We start from the raw sequence: 20,563 nt of genomic DNA on the forward strand, positions 1-20,563 counted from the left end.
AAACCCCACTTAGAGGTTCATCAGGTAGATCTTACGCACACAAGAAATTGCAGGTCAAAACTCGCAAAAGGATGAAAAATCTGACCCTCTTACTGTGTTACAGGCTCTAGTCTAAAAATCTGGAAACTCCTACTTCAGCTGCAGTCTGTAGAGTGCTCAGAAACCCTTCTGGATAAGAAAGTAGGGTGTGCATCCCCAGAACGTAACTGAGAATTTATGTGATTTTTGCTTTTTGCTTCCTGCAGAGCCCTAAGAGGAGTTATACTGTTTCTGTAGTCATTAGCAGAACAACTAGAATCCAAGTTTTCTGCAGTTTTCTTTGGCAACGACCACAGAATAGCAAAACTTGAGGAAAAGTAATGATGTTCTCAAGATGCTATGTATAATTTTTCAGTTAGACAGTAAGTCAACCATTTGAAGCTTAACAATATATTCAACCATTTCATCTTAAGATGTAATGTGTAAGAGGAAAACCTAAAATTAAACTTTCAACACACAATTGTTTCTTCTGTTTGTACTGCAATGTTTCACATTCCTGTTTTTGATCGAAAACTATGTCCCGGGTTAGAAAGCCCACACTTATCTATACACAAGGAAGGACTCACAGACTGATGGGGAAAAAGGAGTTTATGTAGAGAAAAGAAGCATTATGCCTGCTTCCTGTGGACTGAAGTTTTCAACAGCCATTACATTGCTTAGGGGAGTAGACAGTGCTAGCCTAAAAGCAGTAGTAGTACTTTAGGCTGAGATGGTCCACATTTAACCAGTTTCAAGACCCCACTACAATCCATTCAAAGTGTTTAGCAGGATGGCTGGTCCTGCGCCCCAGGGGCTGCACTGGCACTGCAGCCCTGCTTAAGGAGCAAGGCTGGTTCCCCCAAGCAGTGATGTGTGGCACCCCACAGGGCAGTGCCATCTCGGGCATCACAGCACGCTCCTCTCCCCTGCCACGCAAACATCTCCTTCCCAACAGCATCACCAAGAGAAAGAGGTGGTCCGTATTCTGGAGGCAGAGCATCCCACATGGTCCTAGCCAGGAAAGTCTGTCTGGAGCCAGCCTGAGGTTCTTATCAGTTTGGGGCCCATACTCTTTTAAGATAACAAAAATCAAGATTTTCTGGCGGCTAAGAATGTACTTTCTGAATGTTTTTACTTTTCCAACAGGTAACTTCCACTGGTAAAGACCATCTTTAAAAGAAAAATGGATTTAATAAACTCAACCGAACAAAATGGTACATCAGAAGAACTATTCAGATGGGTGACATCCAAGATTCTCATTTCCATTACCCTGTCTGTGCTTGCACTGATGACAACAGCCATCAATTCTCTTGTGATGACTGCAATAATTGTGACAAGAAAGCTCCACCACCCCGCCAACTACCTAATCTGCTCTCTTGCAGTGACTGATTTCCTTGTGGCAGTCCTGGTGATGCCTTTCAGCATTGTTTACATTGTAAAGGAGACCTGGATCATGGGGCAAGTGGTGTGTGACATTTGGCTGAGCGTGGACATTACGTGCTGCACATGTTCCATCTTGCATCTCTCTGCCATTGCTTTGGACCGGTACAGAGCAATCACGGATGCTGTGGAATATGCACGGAAAAGGACATCTAAGCATGCTGGCATCATGATTGCAGTGGTATGGATCATATCCATCTTTATCTCCATGCCGCCTTTGTTTTGGCGGCACCAGACGACCAGCAGGGATGACGAATGCATCATCAAACACGACCACATTGTTTTCACCATTTACTCTACATTTGGCGCCTTCTATATCCCGCTGGCCTTGATTCTGATCCTTTATTACAAGATATACAAGGCAGCAAAGACATTTCATAGAAGAAGCGTCAGCCGGATCGTAAGGGAGGAGGTAAATGGACAAGTCCTTTTGGACGCAGGTGAAAGAAGCACCAAATCAGCTTCTATGCCCAGCACAGCAGAGAAGACATCAGATCCCCTGGTGAACTGTGATAAAATCAATATCACCCTACGAAGCCCCAGGTCTGAATCTAAGCATGAGAAATCCTGGAAAAAACAGAGAATCTCTAGCACAAGAGAGCGAAAGGCAGCAACTACACTGGGTCTGATCTTGGGGGCATTTGTGATCTGCTGGCTCCCTTTTTTTGTAAAAGAAGTAGTTGTTAATATCTGTGAAAGATGTCACATCTCAGAAGACATGTCTAATTTCCTAGCATGGCTGGGATATATAAATTCCCTTATTAACCCCCTAATCTACACAATCTTCAATGACGATTTCAAGAAAGCCTTCCAGAAGCTTGTGCGGTGCAGGCAGTACCTTTAAGAGCTTTTGTTCATATAAGGAGAACATACTTATTGGTTTTTTAACCTGTATAAATTTATATAACTGAAATGACATTTGTTGTATTTAAGGGAAAGCACCAGAACTCTGCATTTACGTTATGATTCTTTTGTATCCGTAGCACTGGAAGCATAAATTGCCCAAGTTTTAAAGAGATGGATCATCTGGGGTCAGTTTTGCTCTGGAAAAAGAGGTAGCATATTGTGGCTCTGATCCACTTGGGATTTGCCCAGCTGCCTAGCTTAAAGTATTACCTTAAATATGAAGGAAATACACACTTGAAGTAGACAAAGAAACAAAATTAAAAAAAATAAAATAAAGTAACCCTCAGTCATCAGTGAAATTTCAGTAAAACAACACACAGCTTTTAAATCCAAACCGCAAATAAGAAGATATAAAATACACCTTGCAATTAAGACATGATTTTATTAGTCTGGCACAGGTCTCCAGCACAGAGCCAAGCCATTCCCAGCGAAAGGTAGTAGCTTGAAACATATCTAGCATCATCCTACGTTGATTAGCTGAGTGCAGCTGCAGCACTTGCTGCCTTCTGTAGCTGAAGAACATCCCTGTGTTACGTCCTCGCAGCACCCCAGCAGCCAGCAAGGTGATTTCATGGGTTACCAGTTTCATAGCAAGCCAGTTGCCCAGCCCCAACAGACGCGGGCATAGCCCCAGGGGAAACAGCCAGACAGTCTGGGGCACCTCCAGGGAGCCTTGTGCCTGGTGCTCTGAGACACTGCTTCAGCTGGGACTAGCCAGGGTAAGCACATGAAGAGCAGCTGGTCGTCCTTATGGAGATGTTAGAAGGGAGAGAAACATAAGACACTCCTTGGTTCATGTCCTCATCCCAACCTCACAGACCTGGCCAGGCACAGCCCCTGTGACTTTCAGCACCAAAGCCAGCCACAGATTGTGCCAGGGGCCCCAGCGCATGGCTGAGCGTGGGTGGCTTAGTGAGGTTTGGTTGAGGGACGCCTAATGAAGAACTTGGGCTGACAGCTCTGGCTAATTCTGTGTTCAGCCCTCCATCCCCAGAAGCCTGATATCCCCAAGTCTTTTCTTGACTGCCTCAAGCACTCGACCCGTGCACCCTTGGAAAAGGCTGTGCACATGGAAAGATTCCAAGCATGTGAGAAAGCAGAGACTGGCCACGGTGCTGGCAGCATGGGTCTCTGGAAAAGGCTGTGCCACAGCTTCTGCATTAAGGGCAGAGGGAAGTGACCTCTGTATGCAGCGCACACCTGGGCAGGGGATCCTGTGGGATGCTCACTGGTTGGCACCTCTAAGCGCCTCCTTCCCACAGAGCATCTACTCCATGCCCCTAGTCAGAGCAGAGCTAAAAAGACCTTGTAGGCACTCCAGCTGGTTCAGCCAAAGATAACTGCAACGAACAGACCTCTTTGTGCGCTGCCTCCTAAGGCCTCAAAGGCAGCACCCTGGCCAACCTTGATTTACAAGCTCTAGATGCCAAGCCACAGTGCTAAGGAGTGCAAATGCAGCCCTTGCCTCAAAACCAGCAGCGCAGTGTTGCTGACAGCTAAGGGTACTAACAGAGCATTTGCCCCTGCGTGCAGAGGAGTCGCTACGAGCCACACAAAAACCCAGCAACAGGGTTTGCACTTTTCAGGACAAACAGATTCAGGCTGCATCACTAAGACCCTGGCTTTGAATTCATTGCCAGCCATTCAGTGCTGTCCAGCAGCAACAGGGACTTGAGGCTCCTTACAGGAACTACAAACCCTGCTGTGAGCAGCAGCAGCCTCCTGCAAAAGCACTCTGATTTGGCACATGGGCCAGCAGCTGCTTAGGGACATCACAAAGAAGCTGAGCATTCGGGAAAGGTATCACTGGTCTTCGCAGTTATTCTTCCAAGTGGTTTGCGTTAGACGAGAAAACCCAGAAAGAAGCCATCACCGTTATTTCTGTCTCCCCCTCTCCCTCCACTGTATTACAAACTCTGGAGTTCAATAATTTTTGCATTTTTCCCACTAGCTACCAGCTGACACAACAGCTGCCAGAGATGTTTCTTGCAAGGTGACAAGGTTTGAAACCTGAAATATTGAACTAATTTGTTTCTGTCACTTGCGACTTGCTGTATTCTGCTTTCACATCAAGGTCCAAATGAGATGCTATTCAGAAGTACTAGAAATGGTGCATTTGCTTTACTGTTGATTTTAACCCAGCCAGGAATCTAATGGAAAGCTCACCTGTCATGCCGTGTAGCTCTAGCACAGCGGTAGCACAGTTAAATTTTGAAGATACTAGGATGCGACAGAATGGAATTTGGCTCATGCTCAGTGCAAGCTATCACACGTTACTACCATTGCAGTCAGAGCACAACCTCTGCAGCCCCCGCGGCTGTGGCAATGGCTGCATTATGCTGAAAGAAAGACTGCTTTAAAAATCAGCTGTGCTCTACTGTCTCTAGAAAAAGCTATGGAATTCAGCTTTCTTAAAAGGATTAGCAGATTAGCAGAAGACAGCAAAGGAAACCCCACTGAAACATTTAAGATTGAAGACCTCCGTTTCCCACGTTTCCTGAGTACTGAGTCATAACATTGGATATCCAAGGGCAGGACTTCCTCTCCCCCTGCTTCTCCCTTTATGACTGCTGGAGGGTAGAGTATATTGTTTATCCTCTTACACTTACGAAGTTTGACAATATCTTGTGAAATCAAATTAGAAATAAAAATAGGGGTTGCTTTTGAGGAGAAAAGATACTTAAAATACATTTAAATAATAATGGTAAAGCTGAAAGAATGGAACAGTATGTAGATAAACAGAGGACAGCTATCATTTATGCACTGTTAACAGTATTATACTCTGAATCTAATTAAGCTGCTAAACATTTCTCAAGATGCAGGGTGGTCGCTTTTGTATCATTTTCACTGAGCTGTATCTGCTCACCCTTCAATGCCCCAGTGGTGGAAGATGCAACTACAAGAAATCAAAGCAAACGAGTGGGTAGTTATCCTATTAAAAGCACTTGCGGCTTGTGGACCATCATTTCTTGGTGTCTGACTGCAACTCATCACTCGTTCTCTTAACAGAATCCACTGTGCCGAACACTTTATCACACAACACCACACAGTACCGTTTCATCTCTAGCATTTATCCATGCATGCGACGTGTTAAAAAAAAAAAAAAAAAAAGTGAGTTCCTCTCTCAATATGCGTAAGGGTTAAGATTTCCATGAGATGCTGCTTTCCCCTACCCATGAAGTACACAGGCAACTACTGGAGCTCAGCACAGGATTCAAAGAGCAAGAGGGAGAAAGATTTTATGCAGTGGAGGGAAGATTTTTTGCAAGTAGCTCTGTGCCCTGTGAGAGTTCAGTCTCAGCAAATAGAAAAATTTATGTCTGGTTTCCCAGCTCTGTCAGAAGACTGTGTATGTGTCTTGCAGGAAAAAGGTTTACATCTCCTCTGAGGGTTGCACAAAGCTCCCTGGATCCCTATCCCTTCTGCAGCTGCCCACCCATCTGCCCATCAGTTTAGATTTCTTCTAACACCCAGAGAACTGGATTGGGAGCAGCTGACCTACTCCCGCTCCAGCTTTCACAGTGAATGATTTCTGAAGCAGCTGTGAACACTATATCCAGTTCAGGTGAATGGTTTTTGCTAACAGCAAGCAGTTAACTACACCTCACTATCCTAAACTCATTTCTTTGCTTTTCCTCCCTGCCAGATGCTTTATTGGTGTCCTTTCCTCCTGAGGATGGCATATCCCTACAAAGGGCTTGGAGATACAAACATACTTTCATTTTAGTGATGCAGTCACACTTGTTAATGCATGACTGTACCACCCAGAAACACCCACCTCATCCAAATGCGCTTTTGGCAGTCACTGTCTTCAGCTGGTGTCTAATTGTTCTTGGTGCTAGGGAGGTACATGGAAATAACTATGTGCCGAATTATTTTCTCCAGTAGTTACAAACTCAGCACATTATTTCTAGGCAAGTACACATTACTATTTGGTCTTTGCATTTCAGATTCCCTTGCAGAAGGGAAACAGAAAATCATTGCTATTGCTGTAGCCATTGGAAGGAAGGGCTTGTTTGAACTCCACACGCCAAAGAGTAAATGCTGCAAGAAAAGCAAGAGGAAATCCTTGTAGCAGACCTGTAAGGATTAAGCATAAACCTAACACTGTCTCATCTAGACGCAAGAGCTGCACCAGTGCATGGGCAGCTGTTCTCAGACGGAGAGCTAATGGGTCAGCAGTCATCTATGGGTCACAGCAGGCACTCACGGGCACTCCAACACCCAAGTGAGCAGTAAATGGTGTCTGCTGGTGGCTCTCATGTTCCTCCTCCATAAAGTGCTGCTTTACTACAGGGACAGTACTGCCAATAGCAGAGCTGCTAAAAATTACCAGCAAGGTGTTGATATCCTCCCCTGCAAAATCCTGAAACAAATTAAACAGATTATTTTTTTCAGGATTTTTCATCTGTCTTCTGGGGAGCCTGGTTCAAATTTCTCATTTTCCCTCTCGACCAGGAAGGCTAAACCTCTAAAAGCAACATGAAATTTCTTTGATCTAGTGTTCCTAGCCACCATTTAGTAACTCAAGAAATGAAAGCCCTGATGATACTGAGTTTGACTAAGAAGTAAGATTACAGAGAACAGAACAAACAGAAGTCAGCAGCATTGGTGTAAACGGTCAAGCTTACCAACTGAATTCAAAACAGCCCTTCTGGTGTCATTCCCTCACTCGGAACAGACACCAATGATTGAAAGCAACCTTAAATCCTCAGGAACTTACTAAAGTATGAATTTCCTAAATTCCAGTTGTTTACTTCATGTTCAAGTGAGTTACTTCTTAAGTAAGAACTTCGCAACTCAAGAAAATTTCAGATGGAAATATTTTTAGGCAAGGAAAAAATACTGTGTTTCATTAGTCAAACTACATCAGTACAATTATGTATTTAAAATATTGGTTGAGGTAAAGTCAAAGAAGTTGTTTATTGAACGCTGTTACTTTTTATCTCCTAGTAGCTAAATCAATTGTATCTACCGTATATTTGTTTAAACTATTGTTTTGAAGGTATTCATTGTTACATAGCAGGTCAGAAGCACTAACAAAATTAACTTCCCTTTCCACTTTTATGCAAGATAGTTCCTATACACTTCAGTCCCTCACTAAATTAAACCTTTTCCTGTTCTTCCCAACACTCATTGATGTGAAACTCAGAGCAGTATTTTATAGTTTGGGTTTAAAGACGAAAAACATGTTTAACGCTACAAAAAGCGCTAACTGCTAAGATAATGCTAGAAGAACGATTAATCTTCTTGTTTTCAGTTTAGATCATGACTGGTAGTAGACATTTAATGCAATAGCTAGCTCTCTGCTGGCAGCACTCCAAGATGCAAAAGCTGTGGCTAATTTGTATGACAGCAAGCGTCTGCTAAGCAACTCACTTTTGGCTAAGCCTGGTTTCCCATATTTCACAGTACAAAGCTGCATAAAATAGTCCACAGCCATGAAATAAGAAATCAGCCAGTTTGCACTCCAGTCATTTCTAGTCTGGCAGTCGCTAGGAGATAGTTGCTCCACAAACACACACCATTAACCAGCAGGAGCAAAGCCGTGTCTTTATCCACAGCAAAAATAGTCAAAAAGTTTCACATCCATCTATTATTTTGGAGGTAGCCGGGAGGCAGCCTGAACTGACCTGTGACCAGGTGGCCTCAACACAGCCCAGCACTGCTCCCCAGCAAGATGCAAAAAGATACCTGTTCAAGGCGAATGCCACCAGCAGCAAGCTTAGTCAGTACTATACTAGTAATAAAACAAAGAGCAATCCAGCATCTGGCCCATCTTATCTGGCAAAGGGAGTTCCACCAGAGATTAATGGTCACTTAATATCAGTTCCTGCAGCTTACTGGCATCCTAACCGAGCTGGGCTCTTTCAGCCCCTCCAGCATGTTTAGCAAGACAGTGTTGAACTACCTCATCAGGTCTGTGCCGGTCAGTACAGGGCTTGCTTGCCGTGTCATCATAAAGTTCAGCTCTGAAGGTTGAAGTCATCATTCAGCTTGGGTAAATGTAAAAATATTGGACTTTAAGGTGGTAAAAATTCAAGTTAAGGGTTTTCAGGTTGTGGATTTTTCTTCCACATCTATTTTGACAGTAAGTAAACTGTGGTCGTTTTGAACCCAAAACAGTTTTCCAAGCAAGATATATCTATAACAGGTAAGCATGACCTTATTTTTCACACACATAAATATGAGTTATATTACCATTACACTGTTTCTAACCTCAAAACGCTCCTTTGCATTTTGACAAGTATTTCTCCCATCCTGATTTCAAAGCGTGGGAGAAATATTAATTAATTAATTATCTCAGGTAGGTAGGAGGTCTTAGCTCCCTTTTACATGAAGAAAACCAGAAGACAAAGGAAGTAGGCACCAAGCACCTCCAGCTGGGTGAGGTCCTGGGGTGACACTCAGCATACAAAACAGGAAAGGGAAAAAAGGGTGTTTTCAAAGCTAGTGGAAGAATCACAGAATTACAGTGGTTGAGGTTGGAAGGGACCTCTGGAGGTCATCTCTTCTGAGCCACCTGCTCAAGCAGGGCCACCTAGAGCAGGCTGCCCAGGACCATGTCCAGATGGCTTTTTAATATCTCCAAGGATAGAGACTCTACCACTTCTCTGGGCAGCCTGTGCCAGTGCTCAGTCACCCTCACAGTTAAGTGTTCCTTACATTCAGATTGAGCCTCCCGTGTTTCAGGCCCATTGCCTCTTGTCCTGTCACTAGGACCCACTGAAAAGAGCCTGGCTCCATCTGCTCTACACCTTCCTTTCAGGTATTTATGTACATTGATAAGTTTTCCCCGAGCCTTCTCTTCTCTGAGCTAGGACAGTCCCAGCTCGCAGCCTTCCCTCATGGAAGAGATGCTTCTGTCTGTCATCTTAGTGGCCCTTTGCTGGACTCTCCAGTATTTCCATGTCTCTCCTGCACAGAAAAGCCCAGAACTGTACACAGCACTCCAGCTGTGGCCACACCAGTGCTGAGCAGAGGGGAAGGATCACCTCCCTTTGACCTGCTGGCAACACTCCCCAATGCAGCCCAGGATGCCATCACCCCCCTTTGCCTCAGCTGCACGTTGTTGGCTTATGTTCAGCTTCATGTCCACCAGGATTCTCCCAGGTCCTTTTCTGCCAGGCCGCTTTGCATCTTGTCAGCCCCCGGCATACACTAGCGCATGGGGCTGTTCCTCCCAAGGTGCAGGATTTTGAGCACCCCTTTGTTGAACTGCGTGAGGAATCACATACTACAGTCTGAATGGAGTAAAGCAAATCAGACAAGGAGAAGGAGGAGGAGAACAGGAAAAGACAAAAGATTGAGCAGTTTTCTCCTTACAGAGCCAGGCAGCCTTGAAATAAATATGCTTGAACTCATCACAGCTCAGATCCAACTCACAGAAGTGCCAGTTCACTTTGCAGCTGCCTGGCACCTCCCAGGAGCTGAACGAGGGAGTGGAGGTTGTTTTGCTATCTCCATCCCAGCCGGGGTCAGTACAGCACGCTGTGTCTGAGCACACAGGATCCTTCTCGAAGACTAGTGTGGCGATACCAGTCAGCACCAGCCATGCACAGCTGGTGAGACTGCGGAATTGCAAGTACTGAGATTTTAAAGGCTACAAACAGCACAGAAAAAAAAAATTGAGTAGTATCAAAGCAGATCTTTTAAAAATCTTCCCGACTTGTCAACTCTTCCCTCTCAAAAGGCATCTTGAGTGCAGGAAGAGTGCTGAATGGAGACTTTGTCCCTTGCTTTAGACATGGCCAGGGATATATGCTCAGCCTGCTTTATGTTCCACAAATACAAGTTACACAAAGTCAAACCACTACCACATTTCCTGCCTCTCCTTGTTAAACACCCTGGTGTATGCCAGTCCTCCCTGGCCCCTGCCAGCCTGCCCTTCGCCTGTGTCTGCAGCTCACTGAACATGGTGTTAAAGCTCTTCGTAACCAATTTACTTCCAGCGCTTCTCTTTCTGACTGGAGAAGAATAATAAAAAGCAACCAAAACACCCTCCAAGCTCTAAACCTGCAAACAAGACAGGGAAAAGAAAAAAAAATAAATGAAGCAGTCTAGATTCAACAGAAAATAAATCAAATAACACTCCCCTGAACCACTTCTGCTCATCCCACTCCATGCTCACAACACACCACACACCATGAATGCAGGGCGAGAGTTATTTCAGGAGAAGGTTTGACTTATTTTGTGTTACTGGACAAAGGAGCTCATTGAAAGATCCTTCAGGGGAATGAGGAAGGCTGTGAAATGATAACCTGTTCTGTCTTCTCCCATCCTTAGCTGTACAAGGAACACCGAAGGAGTAGTGATACATTACATACTAGCATGAGGACAAGGCAACCCAGCACAGATGCACGAAGTGTCAGAAGGAGAAAAGCCAGAGGTGCAGAGCTTCCACCAAGGGCTGGATTCAGCCCGCTTGGAGGGAAGCTTTCAAGGGGCAGAGCAGCTTTGCTGCAGCGGCTTGGCGCTGTGGGGAAGGGTGCGAGTGCCTCGGGGGCAGCGGGGGGCAGGCCCGAGGCAGTGGGGGCAGGCCTGGGGGCAGCGGGGGACAGGCCCGGGGCAGTGGGGACAGGCCCGGGGGCAGCGGGGCCCAGGCCCGGGGCAGCAGCAGCGAGGCCCGGGGCAGCGGGGACCAGCCCCAGGCCCACCCGGAGGAGCCGGCCGGCCGCTGGCCCGCTGTGCCGGGGTGCCCCGGCGCTGAGAGGGCCGAGCCCGTGCGAGGTTGGGGCGCGGTTACACTTGTGGGGCGGGCGGTGACAAGGCAGCCCAGCCTGGCTGAAGGCAGGGACTCATGTCGGGTACACAGCCGGGGGGTGGAAACGGACATAAGAACGGGCGGTGATCTGCAGGCTGCTCCAGCCGCCCCAGGCTATCCGTGCCGAGGCAGACCAGCTGCCTACCGCGATTCGGCTCGTCCAGGAACCGGAGCCCGCGGGCAAGCCTCGTCCGGGGGCAGCGCCGTGAGAGCGGGCGGCCCGGGCGGCCGTTTCCCGGGCGGGCGGTTCCCCCTAGCGGCGCCGGGAGCGCGGGCTGCCCGCTCGGCCGCCGCCGGGCCCAGCCGCCCGCATCCCGCACGGCCCGGCCCCACGGGCAGCACCGGGGGTGCCCGCTCGCAAGCCTGGCCTCTCCCCCCGCACCCGCTGCGGCCTGCCGCCGGCGGCTCCCCGCTGTCCCCAGCGCGGCAGGCGGGGTGGCCCGCGGTCCCCTGGCAGGGCTCTGCAGGCCGAGCCACCCTGCGGGCGCACCCCTGGGTGGGCGTTAGGAAGGGCCCGAGGAGCTGGGAAGCCATCAGCGTGGGATCGCTCCCCTTCCCGGCAAGGGCATCACACCCTGCATGTCTACCTGCCCTCCCCTTCGTTAGGGCCTGATCATTAACGACCAGTGTCTTGTATAATTTAGAGACTTTACATGCTGACACACAGGCACGCGACAAGAGGAAGAGTTTCAGTCAAAAGCTGATCCCCTTTATCGGTCCTGGGGCAATAACCCAGGAGGGGCCACGGAGCCCGCAGCAGGTCGAAGACTGGGTAGGTGGGAGAAGGGAGCAGAGTTGAGATATGGAGGTTTCCAGGGACATGACGTTTGCTCCCTCTCTCTGCTGCTTCAAGACTGAGGGAGTTTATGTCTCTGTAACATCTTGTTAGCTGAATGAGACTGCAGGATATTTCAATTAAAATTGACAACTCTTCTAAGAGTACAATAACATTTGTGAGACCTCCCAAGCAAGGGCGAGGAAGGACTGTCATTTGAAACAGCGTGCAGAAACATCTATGCAGTCTGGAAATGTACACGGGTGGAAAAAACATGACAAATCCCCAGAGATCAGCTCCTCGATAACAAACCACGAAAGAAACTGCTTCTCTAGAAGCCATCCTAGAAACTTTTAACCTGCTGCTGCAGCCTATACTATTTAGATGTTATTTTCTTTATTTCAGGATTAAATTCTAAGAAGCCACGAGCAATGCCAAGCATGTCAGAAATAGCAACTTACTGCTCCATTTAAAGTAGTGATGTTATAACTTTTTGATTTGGACCAGACTGGAAGTTTCATTCACAGTTGCTTTTTACCACCTTTTGCTGTTGCACAGTATTGTGTAAAGTGGCCAGAACTTCCTCATTTCCAAAAGCTGTATCCCCTCTCAAACTGTACTGGTGTGAAGGACAAACCAAGGCACAGGGCAAGTGAATTGTGCTCTGAAACTATAGACTGGTCAGTGACAGAATTCTAGGCAAGAAAAATTTTTCATGTTTCAACATAATTTAAGCCTGACGGTCTTCATATATTTTCTGTTAAATTCTACTGGCAGGGTCCCTGAATTTTGTGGCATACTGGGCAGCAAGTTAAACTCACCCAGGTTTGTAGGGCAGTGAACACTAAGACAAGCCCATTTGCAAGAGCAGCAGCCCAGGCATTTGTACGCTCATCTCCCCGCTTTGCTGGACTGCATCTGGAGTACCTGGTTCTGAGCTGACTGCAGCAGTGGGTGTATGATTACAGCCTAGGAGGTGTACTCCATCGATAAACGTTGCCTAACTGCATGACAGTATTGTGGCTTTTTATGACTGATCTCAACAAAGAGGGAGGCAGATGGAGAAGGATGGAGATACAGAGAAGAAATGCATTAAATACAGTAATAATGCAGAGGAGGGAAGGCAGAAGTGTTGAAATTAATAGGTGTCTTTGCTATGCTCCTGTCACAAGACCACACCAGGGAAGGGGAGAGAAAAGCGGACTGAAGAGTTCCCCATGTGACAAAGCCAAGTACTTGCAGGAAGTCCTCGTTGAGGGTCCCCTAGCCACCTTTTAAAAAAAAAAAAAAAAAAGAGGATTATAACAATCAAAAGAAAAATCTTTGGGAGCATCTGTGTGATTTGTATGTAATATCAATGCAAACTGCAGATATTGAGTAGAAAAGCTTTAAAGTCTGAACCGAGACTGGAAAAAGTAGAAAAAGAAACACGTATAAGCCACACAAATCTGTGCACACAAACACAAAGCAGAAGTGTCACAAACAGTACTTTCCAGAGTTAGAAATTACCAAATATATGGGGTACATGATGGCCGATCTTTTCTGAGCAAGAGGAGAACTCAAGGTGAGAGGACTCTAATTCACCTGGCATTTTTCATGCTAAGGAATTTTCTCTCTTGAATTGCCTCGTCATTGATTTATACACAAGTGCTTTGGTTGGTCCCTGTCAGCTGTCCAATTCCATTCCTGTTAACTGGGAAAATGAGTCTAGAACTGTTTATGCAATTTACTTACAGCTTCAAATTATGTATTTTAAAAAAAAATATAGGCAGCACAGGAGCCACTTGATCTGCTTTGCGAAGCAGAAAGGAAAATTATAACACATTTTCCGACTCCTGTGCTTCTGTCAACATCTCTTCTCCATTTTTTTTCTGTCCCATATGCTCTCTTTCACTGTCATACAGACAAAAAGTCACCAGACCTGGAAATTTCTTTCCTTTTCCAAGTTCTGTTGAATTCTAAGGGGAAGAAACAAGAAATGAAAAATTACTCCAAATCTTTCATAAGAAATGTGAAGCCAGTTAGAGTAATCTATGCTGCATTTCCAAGGAAGTACACAGTGGCAGTATGATTCTGTCTCATTCCCTTCTGCTGCAGATATATTGCTGTAAAGGAGGTAGGACTCAGGTAATTACGAATATTTAGACACTCTAAAGACAAGCTAGTTTTAAGTAGTGGGGAGCTCACATTTTCAGCCAGTTTAGGGAACTGTACAAACAGTAACTTTACATTCAGCATGGTCGTAAGGTGGTGCAAACCACATCCTCCTATTCAATAGCCCAGGAAAGCATGGGTACGACTTCTTGCCCGGTAGTGCTCTTCACAATCTTTAACATTTGTTTGATGCAGGAGAACACACGGGCTCTTTCTACCTGCAACATTTCACCATATAATCAGCAAATACAAAGTAAGCTCCTGCCCTCGTTCCCCTATCCCAGTGTATTTCTTTCTGTCACTACATGAAACACCCAAATGTTCTAGCATGGGAGGTCTCCTTGCTCAAACGCATCTCCTGGAGTTTCATTGCTGAAACAGGCAAGAAGTTCAAACAGTACCATCAGCGTTGCAGGAGCTCACAGGCATGAAATGAGCTATGCTCCCTACGTTACAGAAGGTATCAAAGGCCCTAAGGTAAAATAAGGTGAGTTAATGAGCTAAAACAGGTAAGGACAGCAGCTTCCCCAGGCCCCATAAGAGGAAAACGAAGACTGATGGTGAGCCAGACTGCTGAATGTGGCTTGAACACAACCAAAGTGAAATCCAGAATGCAGCACCTAAGGAGAGGACCTTGCCAACAGGTCTCTCTCTGCTCAACTGAGCTGGCGTCCCCTCTGCCTGCAACTACAGAAGGACAATGCAGGAACATGCTGGCTCGCAGGGATGTGCTGGCTCTCTGGCCCACGGTGCTGAGGTCACTGCAGGCAGGGATAGGCCAACCCCCACACACATGGCCAAGAAAGCTGCCAAGCCTGTATCCCTGTTGTACCCCCACTTAAATACGAGCACTACCTCCTATATAGGCTGCTGTCATTCAGCTGTGTTAAGGTATGGGCACTGTTGAGCCTTTTGAGGGCCTTTTTCATGCAAAGTAATCCCCTGCCGACCAATTAGTACAGCTTGCTATTTGCTTAGCGTCAGGCTGCAGGAACAATGCCGAGCAGGCCAGCATGAATATGCTCCAGATGACTCTGGCCCTTGTTGCCAGGAAGGGGCATGGCAAGTATCACTTCCCTCAACAATGCATTTTCTAGTCTGGCTGTATATACATTTAAAGCATTGCTAAGTAACCTGAAAAGTAAATACAAAATAATCCTTTACTAATCTCACAACAGACTGTCATTTCTGCTACCATTTCTCACCTGCTTTTTTTAGGGTTGTATTTCTATTTCCTTCCTCCATACTATGTCCCCCACATTGTGGTGGTTTTCTTGGTCCAACCTCATCATCGTGACCTTCTCTCCCCATGCCTTGGTACCACCCACTTCTTCACAGGTGGCCCACTGCTTTGTCCAGAGAGGCTTCACAGACCACAAGACAGCCAGGGTCTGATACATAGCTTCTATTTGCAGAGTCACTACCCACAAATTCATGTTTTTCCATTTGTACGTTCGCAAGTGTGCCAGGAGAGAGCAAAGTTGATAACCTAGAGTTTTTTTCAATGATGTACTTCAACCGATGAAGTACAGAAATACAGCCAAAATACAGATACTACACTGTTCCCAAAAGACTATAAAGTGCTCCCCAAGGAAATGAGAATTAAAGAAAAAGAAACTGGGGATAAACCAGACATTTACCTGCATGACTGCTATCAGCAGTTTTGTCTGTCAGATGGCTGGTTTGTCCGGGGGCAGCAGGGGAATTCCTTCCTCCCCGGATGCTTCTGCCTAAATCCAAAGGTATCAGCCAGCACCTTTTGTGGACAGCTATAATAGCTATGGGAGATCAACGTGCTGTGCAGTCTTCTTGCTGATCTACTCCTCTCTTTTTCTAAGTTGGTTAAACGTATTGCTAGGCCTAAGGTGAAACAATCTAGTCATGAAACTCAAGTAGCACAAAAGCAATTAATTAGGTACTTTATTTTCTATTTTAACAAATAGGAAAAGCAAGTTCATCCTGCTCTTCCATTTCACAGATGTGTAACTTTTCTACAGCCTTTTTCACCATTAGAGATTAATGGTTGAAAAGGTGTTTATAGTACTAAAACCAAGGCTTGAGTTGGCAGCAGGGTTCAGATCTTTAAGACATTAAGACGCAGATGTTACTGATACTGATGTTACTAAGATACTGATGTTACTGAACACCTCCCATGTTCACAGAAGGCACAACAAACTGATAGAAATATTTAAACAATGCAGCCTTAAACATCAGGAGCTTCAAAGTGTTTTTTTCTACCTCTGTTGAGTTATATTTAACACAATCCCCCTTGCTGTAGCGGCCGAGCTCTTCATTGTCTCTTATAGTGATTAAAATAACACATCTCGAGGAGAAACAAGAAACTGCTATTGTCCTCAGTTACAGATAAAGAATCAAACAGAGAGAGAAAAAAATAACTTGTCTGAGATCACAAAACAAAACAGCAGCAAAGAATTAAACCCAAGTTTCCTCACTTACTATGTCATTATTTTATTCTCTTCTTAGGCTTCATTATAGCATTTTTAAAAGTCTATATAATGTTGAAGTCAGGAAACAAGCCAGGCAGCTCCTTTGACATAAAAGTGCAGGGTCTAGGGTACACATTTTCTGAAAGATTATATAGGTATTTATTATTTTTAGCTAGTATCTTTATTTTTAACCCCTACTTTTCAATATCATGGCTATGGCTTCAGAAAACACTACAACTGGGATTCTTTTAATTTGCTATTGACAGCTGTGGTGTCCCAGTCCACTGAGTTTTTAATCATTTTAAGACTCAGGAACATCAGATTTCTTCTACAGTCACAGAGTAAATCAAACACAAAACCTGGGACTCAGATGGGATTTTAAGGTAAAACAAAACAAAAACATCAGAGGCTTTATGAGTAATCAGTGAGAACGAGCAGTGCTGTAGCCAGCTTGCGTTGTCAGAAATATTGGGAAGTGAAAAATTACTCACAGGAGGGAATTTTTTATGAAGCCAGTGGGAAAAAGGTTAGGCATGTTTCCATGGAGGTCCAGAATCAAATTTCTACTGTGCTTTCAGTGTTAGGCTAAGATAACTCCTATGACTACCAATTGGTATCCTGAGGAAGGGGCATGAGCTTCCAGATGTGGGTCAAGCAAAGCCACCAGCATGCCAATCAACTCTTACCATATCATTACAGCCAGCTGTTTGCTGATCCAGATACAGCTGCCACAGGATTTGCAGAGGGGTACATCCTCCTTAGGCAGGTGGGGATCTTTGGTGTGTGCATTTATCCCCATCCCTAAGGAGCAGACACAAAAAATTAATGGGAGTCATCTTAAACATTCACCTTGCATCAAGACAGTTTCATTCATTTCCATCTCTGCCAAAGCACCCGCTAAATCCTCTGATCTGAATTCATTACACATCCAGCTAGTAATGAGGCTGATAATTAAAATTTCCTAACACTTTGTGCTCAAAGACTTTGTTGGTATTACTTCTCTAAGCTTTTCACTGCTCAGGCTGACTCCTTCTGTCCCAGACAGCCTCTTCAGGGTAAGGTGGCACCTGGGCCTGGCCCACCTTGCCAGATACTGAAAGCAAATCTGGTCCAAAACATTCCCATGGTTACAGGAAAAAATCCAGATGTTTCTCTGTGGTGGTTCTTACCTCACCACACACGCTTTTGCTACTCACAGAGCACCAACTGCACGACCCCCAACATAAGCCCCACAGGGTCCCCTGGCTCTCCCAAAGTACAGGGACGTGATGAGGGCTTCAGAGCCAAGGGCTGTTCCCACCACAGCTCTTCTCCTTCCACACACCCTGAGAGCATCAGCTGCTCGGCATTTGAAGGCATTTGGTAAGGCCAGCCTTAGCACAGCTGCAAGCTATTCCCATTTTCTCCCTGAAGTTCTTCATCTTTAAGACAGGTCTCTTTGCAGGGCAACTATTTCTCCCCAGCCTTGGAGAGTCTCTGTCCGTTCCTAATATTCATTTCAAGAGAATTTGTCTGTATTTCCAGAGCTGGCTGGGGCTATTGTTTTCTTTGCTTTAGAAGAGAAGTCCCCAACAGCTTTACATCTTTAACATAAAGAAATTCCAGGCTTTGTTTAAAGTGAAATCTTGAGCTTCTTAGTCCATTCTTCACCGTTTAGTTCCCTCCAGTTATTCATGGTTTTCCCTTTTTAAATTAAAAATAAGAGTCACAGACCAGCATTCCATGTCACATCAACTAAATCAACCTCACTTGCTCACTCAAGATTTTTTCCTGCAACCACCTCCTCTACGTTGTTAATGTCACAAAACCAAAATCTGAAGTAGTATCACCTTCTGTTGGTTTGTCAACTGGTCAGTTAAACAGGTCTTTTGATTGTCACACCTATGGTGTATGATTGCTAATGGTTTTCAGTCTCGATGACTAAGGAATGAAAATGTCCTGTGATACAAATCTCAGGAGTATTTCTCTCTCTAACAACATTAAATAATTCTTTGTTCATATCTAATTTCAACTCCCTGGTTTATCCCAGAAGGGCCTCCTCTGACATCTTTCCTGGAATGATTTTGATCATAACTAACCTACTTTTATCCACATTATCACTTTTTGTATAATTTCTTAACATCTTTAAAATATGATTCTACTCCTCCACTACCTTTAAACTGTTATTCTATCATTTCTGTACAGTGCGTTTCCAACGTGATTGCTCCTTGTCATGTAATAATCGCTGCTGCTCTTCCACCTCTATGCAGTCGAGGTCATATTCAGTTTCACGCTCTGCACATCACCTGCAGCATGCTTGCCTGGTGTGAATACATAGGCATGTCTGTTGTCTCCCATTGAACACATACTTCCTAGCCATGTAAAAGTAAATAATTTGACTACTGATACCGCGTTGACTACAGGTGGAAGCAGTGTTTCTCCTTTCCACCTCCACCCCCCGCCCCTCCATTTATTGTAAAAACAGCTGTAAGGATTTTACTACTTTCCCAAGCAGTTTTCCTCATTTCTTAGTTTAAAGCTCTTCTCATAAGTCTTGTAAAGTGAGATCTCAGAAAGCTGGTTTCAGCATTATCCATCCTCAGACCAGTCCCCTTTGCATGGCTTTTCCTCCTAACCACAATCCTTGTACCAGCTGTACTAATCTGCAGTGTATTTTCTGGCTTTCTCACTTCCTTTCAAAGACTGAAAGTATTTTACCAAAGCTCACCTGAATATACTCTTCTTTGAGTATCATCCTGGCACAGTTATTTTTGATTCGCTCCAGATACTGACACTTAACAGTGAAAAATCCACTGCTGATCCTTCCTCTGACCTTCAGGATCTTTTTCAGCCTTAACATCCCATCCCATGTCCTTCCTTAGGGCTGCATTCTGTGGTCCTCCCACTCACTAGGGACAACTGAACCAGTTTTTCCTTAGCCAGGGTTGTTCACGCTCCTGGATGTGCCCTTTTGAGTGAGGGCAGGTGGGGATCTCTGGGGTCTTTTCCCTACTGTCTTTCATCCTGAGAACACGTTGTTGTTACATAGCCTGTCCTTTGGGTCAGTTCGTTTGGGCAGGTTTAGCCAGGCAGAAAGAGTAACATATATGTAATTGTGGTGTGTAAAACAATTATTTATCAGCTAACACACATAAAAGACATCTAGGATAATTTTTGACTGTTAGGCTAAGCACTACTATGCTCATGACCCTGATAAGGCATCCAGGGGCCTTTGCTGGCCAAGGAGAGGCAGGCAGAAGGGGCAGCAGCATGCCACACACCTCCTGGGACACAGCCACAGTGCTCCCGGGGTGCCCTCTGCCACCAGCTCTGTTGACACTGGTGGCATTGGCAACCTCATGACATGGCCCAGTTTCCTGCCTGTCCCACTAGCCTGACCAGCCTGCTATTTGGTTTTTTTCTTTAGGATTTAATACTGCTCTATGTTAATGTTTTCTCTGTTGAAACCTTGAGCTACTAACGCCCCTCTGACTTTTGCTTCTCTTTTGGAGTGAGCTGCATTGCTCATCTTTGCCACTTCTGCTTCTTTTGCTACTTGCTGAATGTTTTCTTCTTGCAAGGGAACAAGCCTTCAGCTCCACCACAGCAATCTCTCCTCCTCTCAGCACCTAACTTCCAGGTGCTGTGACGAAGAAGGTCCATGTATCATCTTTTCCACCATATCATCACTTTCTCCGTTGGCATTTTACCACACTGCCCCTACCTACATGCTTGGCCCGCAGGGTTTCTGTCCCACTGCTCGTAGCTGGAGACACTTAGAATCACAGAATCATTTAGGTTGGAAAGGACCTTTAAGTTCATCAACTCCAGCTGTTAACCCAGGAACGCCAAGTCCATCACTAAACCATGTCCCTAAGCACCACACCTAGGTGTTTTTTAAACACCTCCAGGGATGGTGATTCCACCACCTCCCTGGGCAGCCTCCCCTGGCGTAACTTGAGTCGGTTTCCTATTTTTGTACGAGAAAAGCTTTAATACCTCTGGAAGCCTCTTCATTTCCTCCATTGCTTACTTAGCTGAATACACTGTCCTCTGTAATGGGGCCTCCCTTTTAAGAAA

At 45.4% G+C, this 20,563-nt stretch overlaps 1 protein-coding gene across 2 annotated transcripts in view; it reads left to right on the forward strand.

Moving 5' to 3' along the window:
• Positions 1-5,278, forward strand: part of HTR1F (5-hydroxytryptamine receptor 1F) — a 118,346-nt gene extending 113,068 nt beyond the window's left edge. For both annotated transcript variants that reach the window (XM_037378500.1, XM_037378501.1), the window contains one exon: positions 1,165-5,278. In XM_037378500.1, coding sequence (XP_037234397.1) covers positions 1,202-2,302 — 1,101 coding nt within the window. In that variant the 5' untranslated portion in view covers positions 1,165-1,201 and the 3' untranslated portion in view covers positions 2,303-5,278. The remainder of the gene's footprint in view (positions 1-1,164) is intronic.
• Positions 5,279-20,563: the final 15,285 nt, after the last annotated feature.

Source organism: Falco rusticolus, chromosome 2 (genome assembly GCF_015220075.1).
Source record: "Falco rusticolus isolate bFalRus1 chromosome 2, bFalRus1.pri, whole genome shotgun sequence".
In the NCBI taxonomy this organism is placed as follows: domain Eukaryota; kingdom Metazoa; phylum Chordata; class Aves; order Falconiformes; family Falconidae; genus Falco; species Falco rusticolus.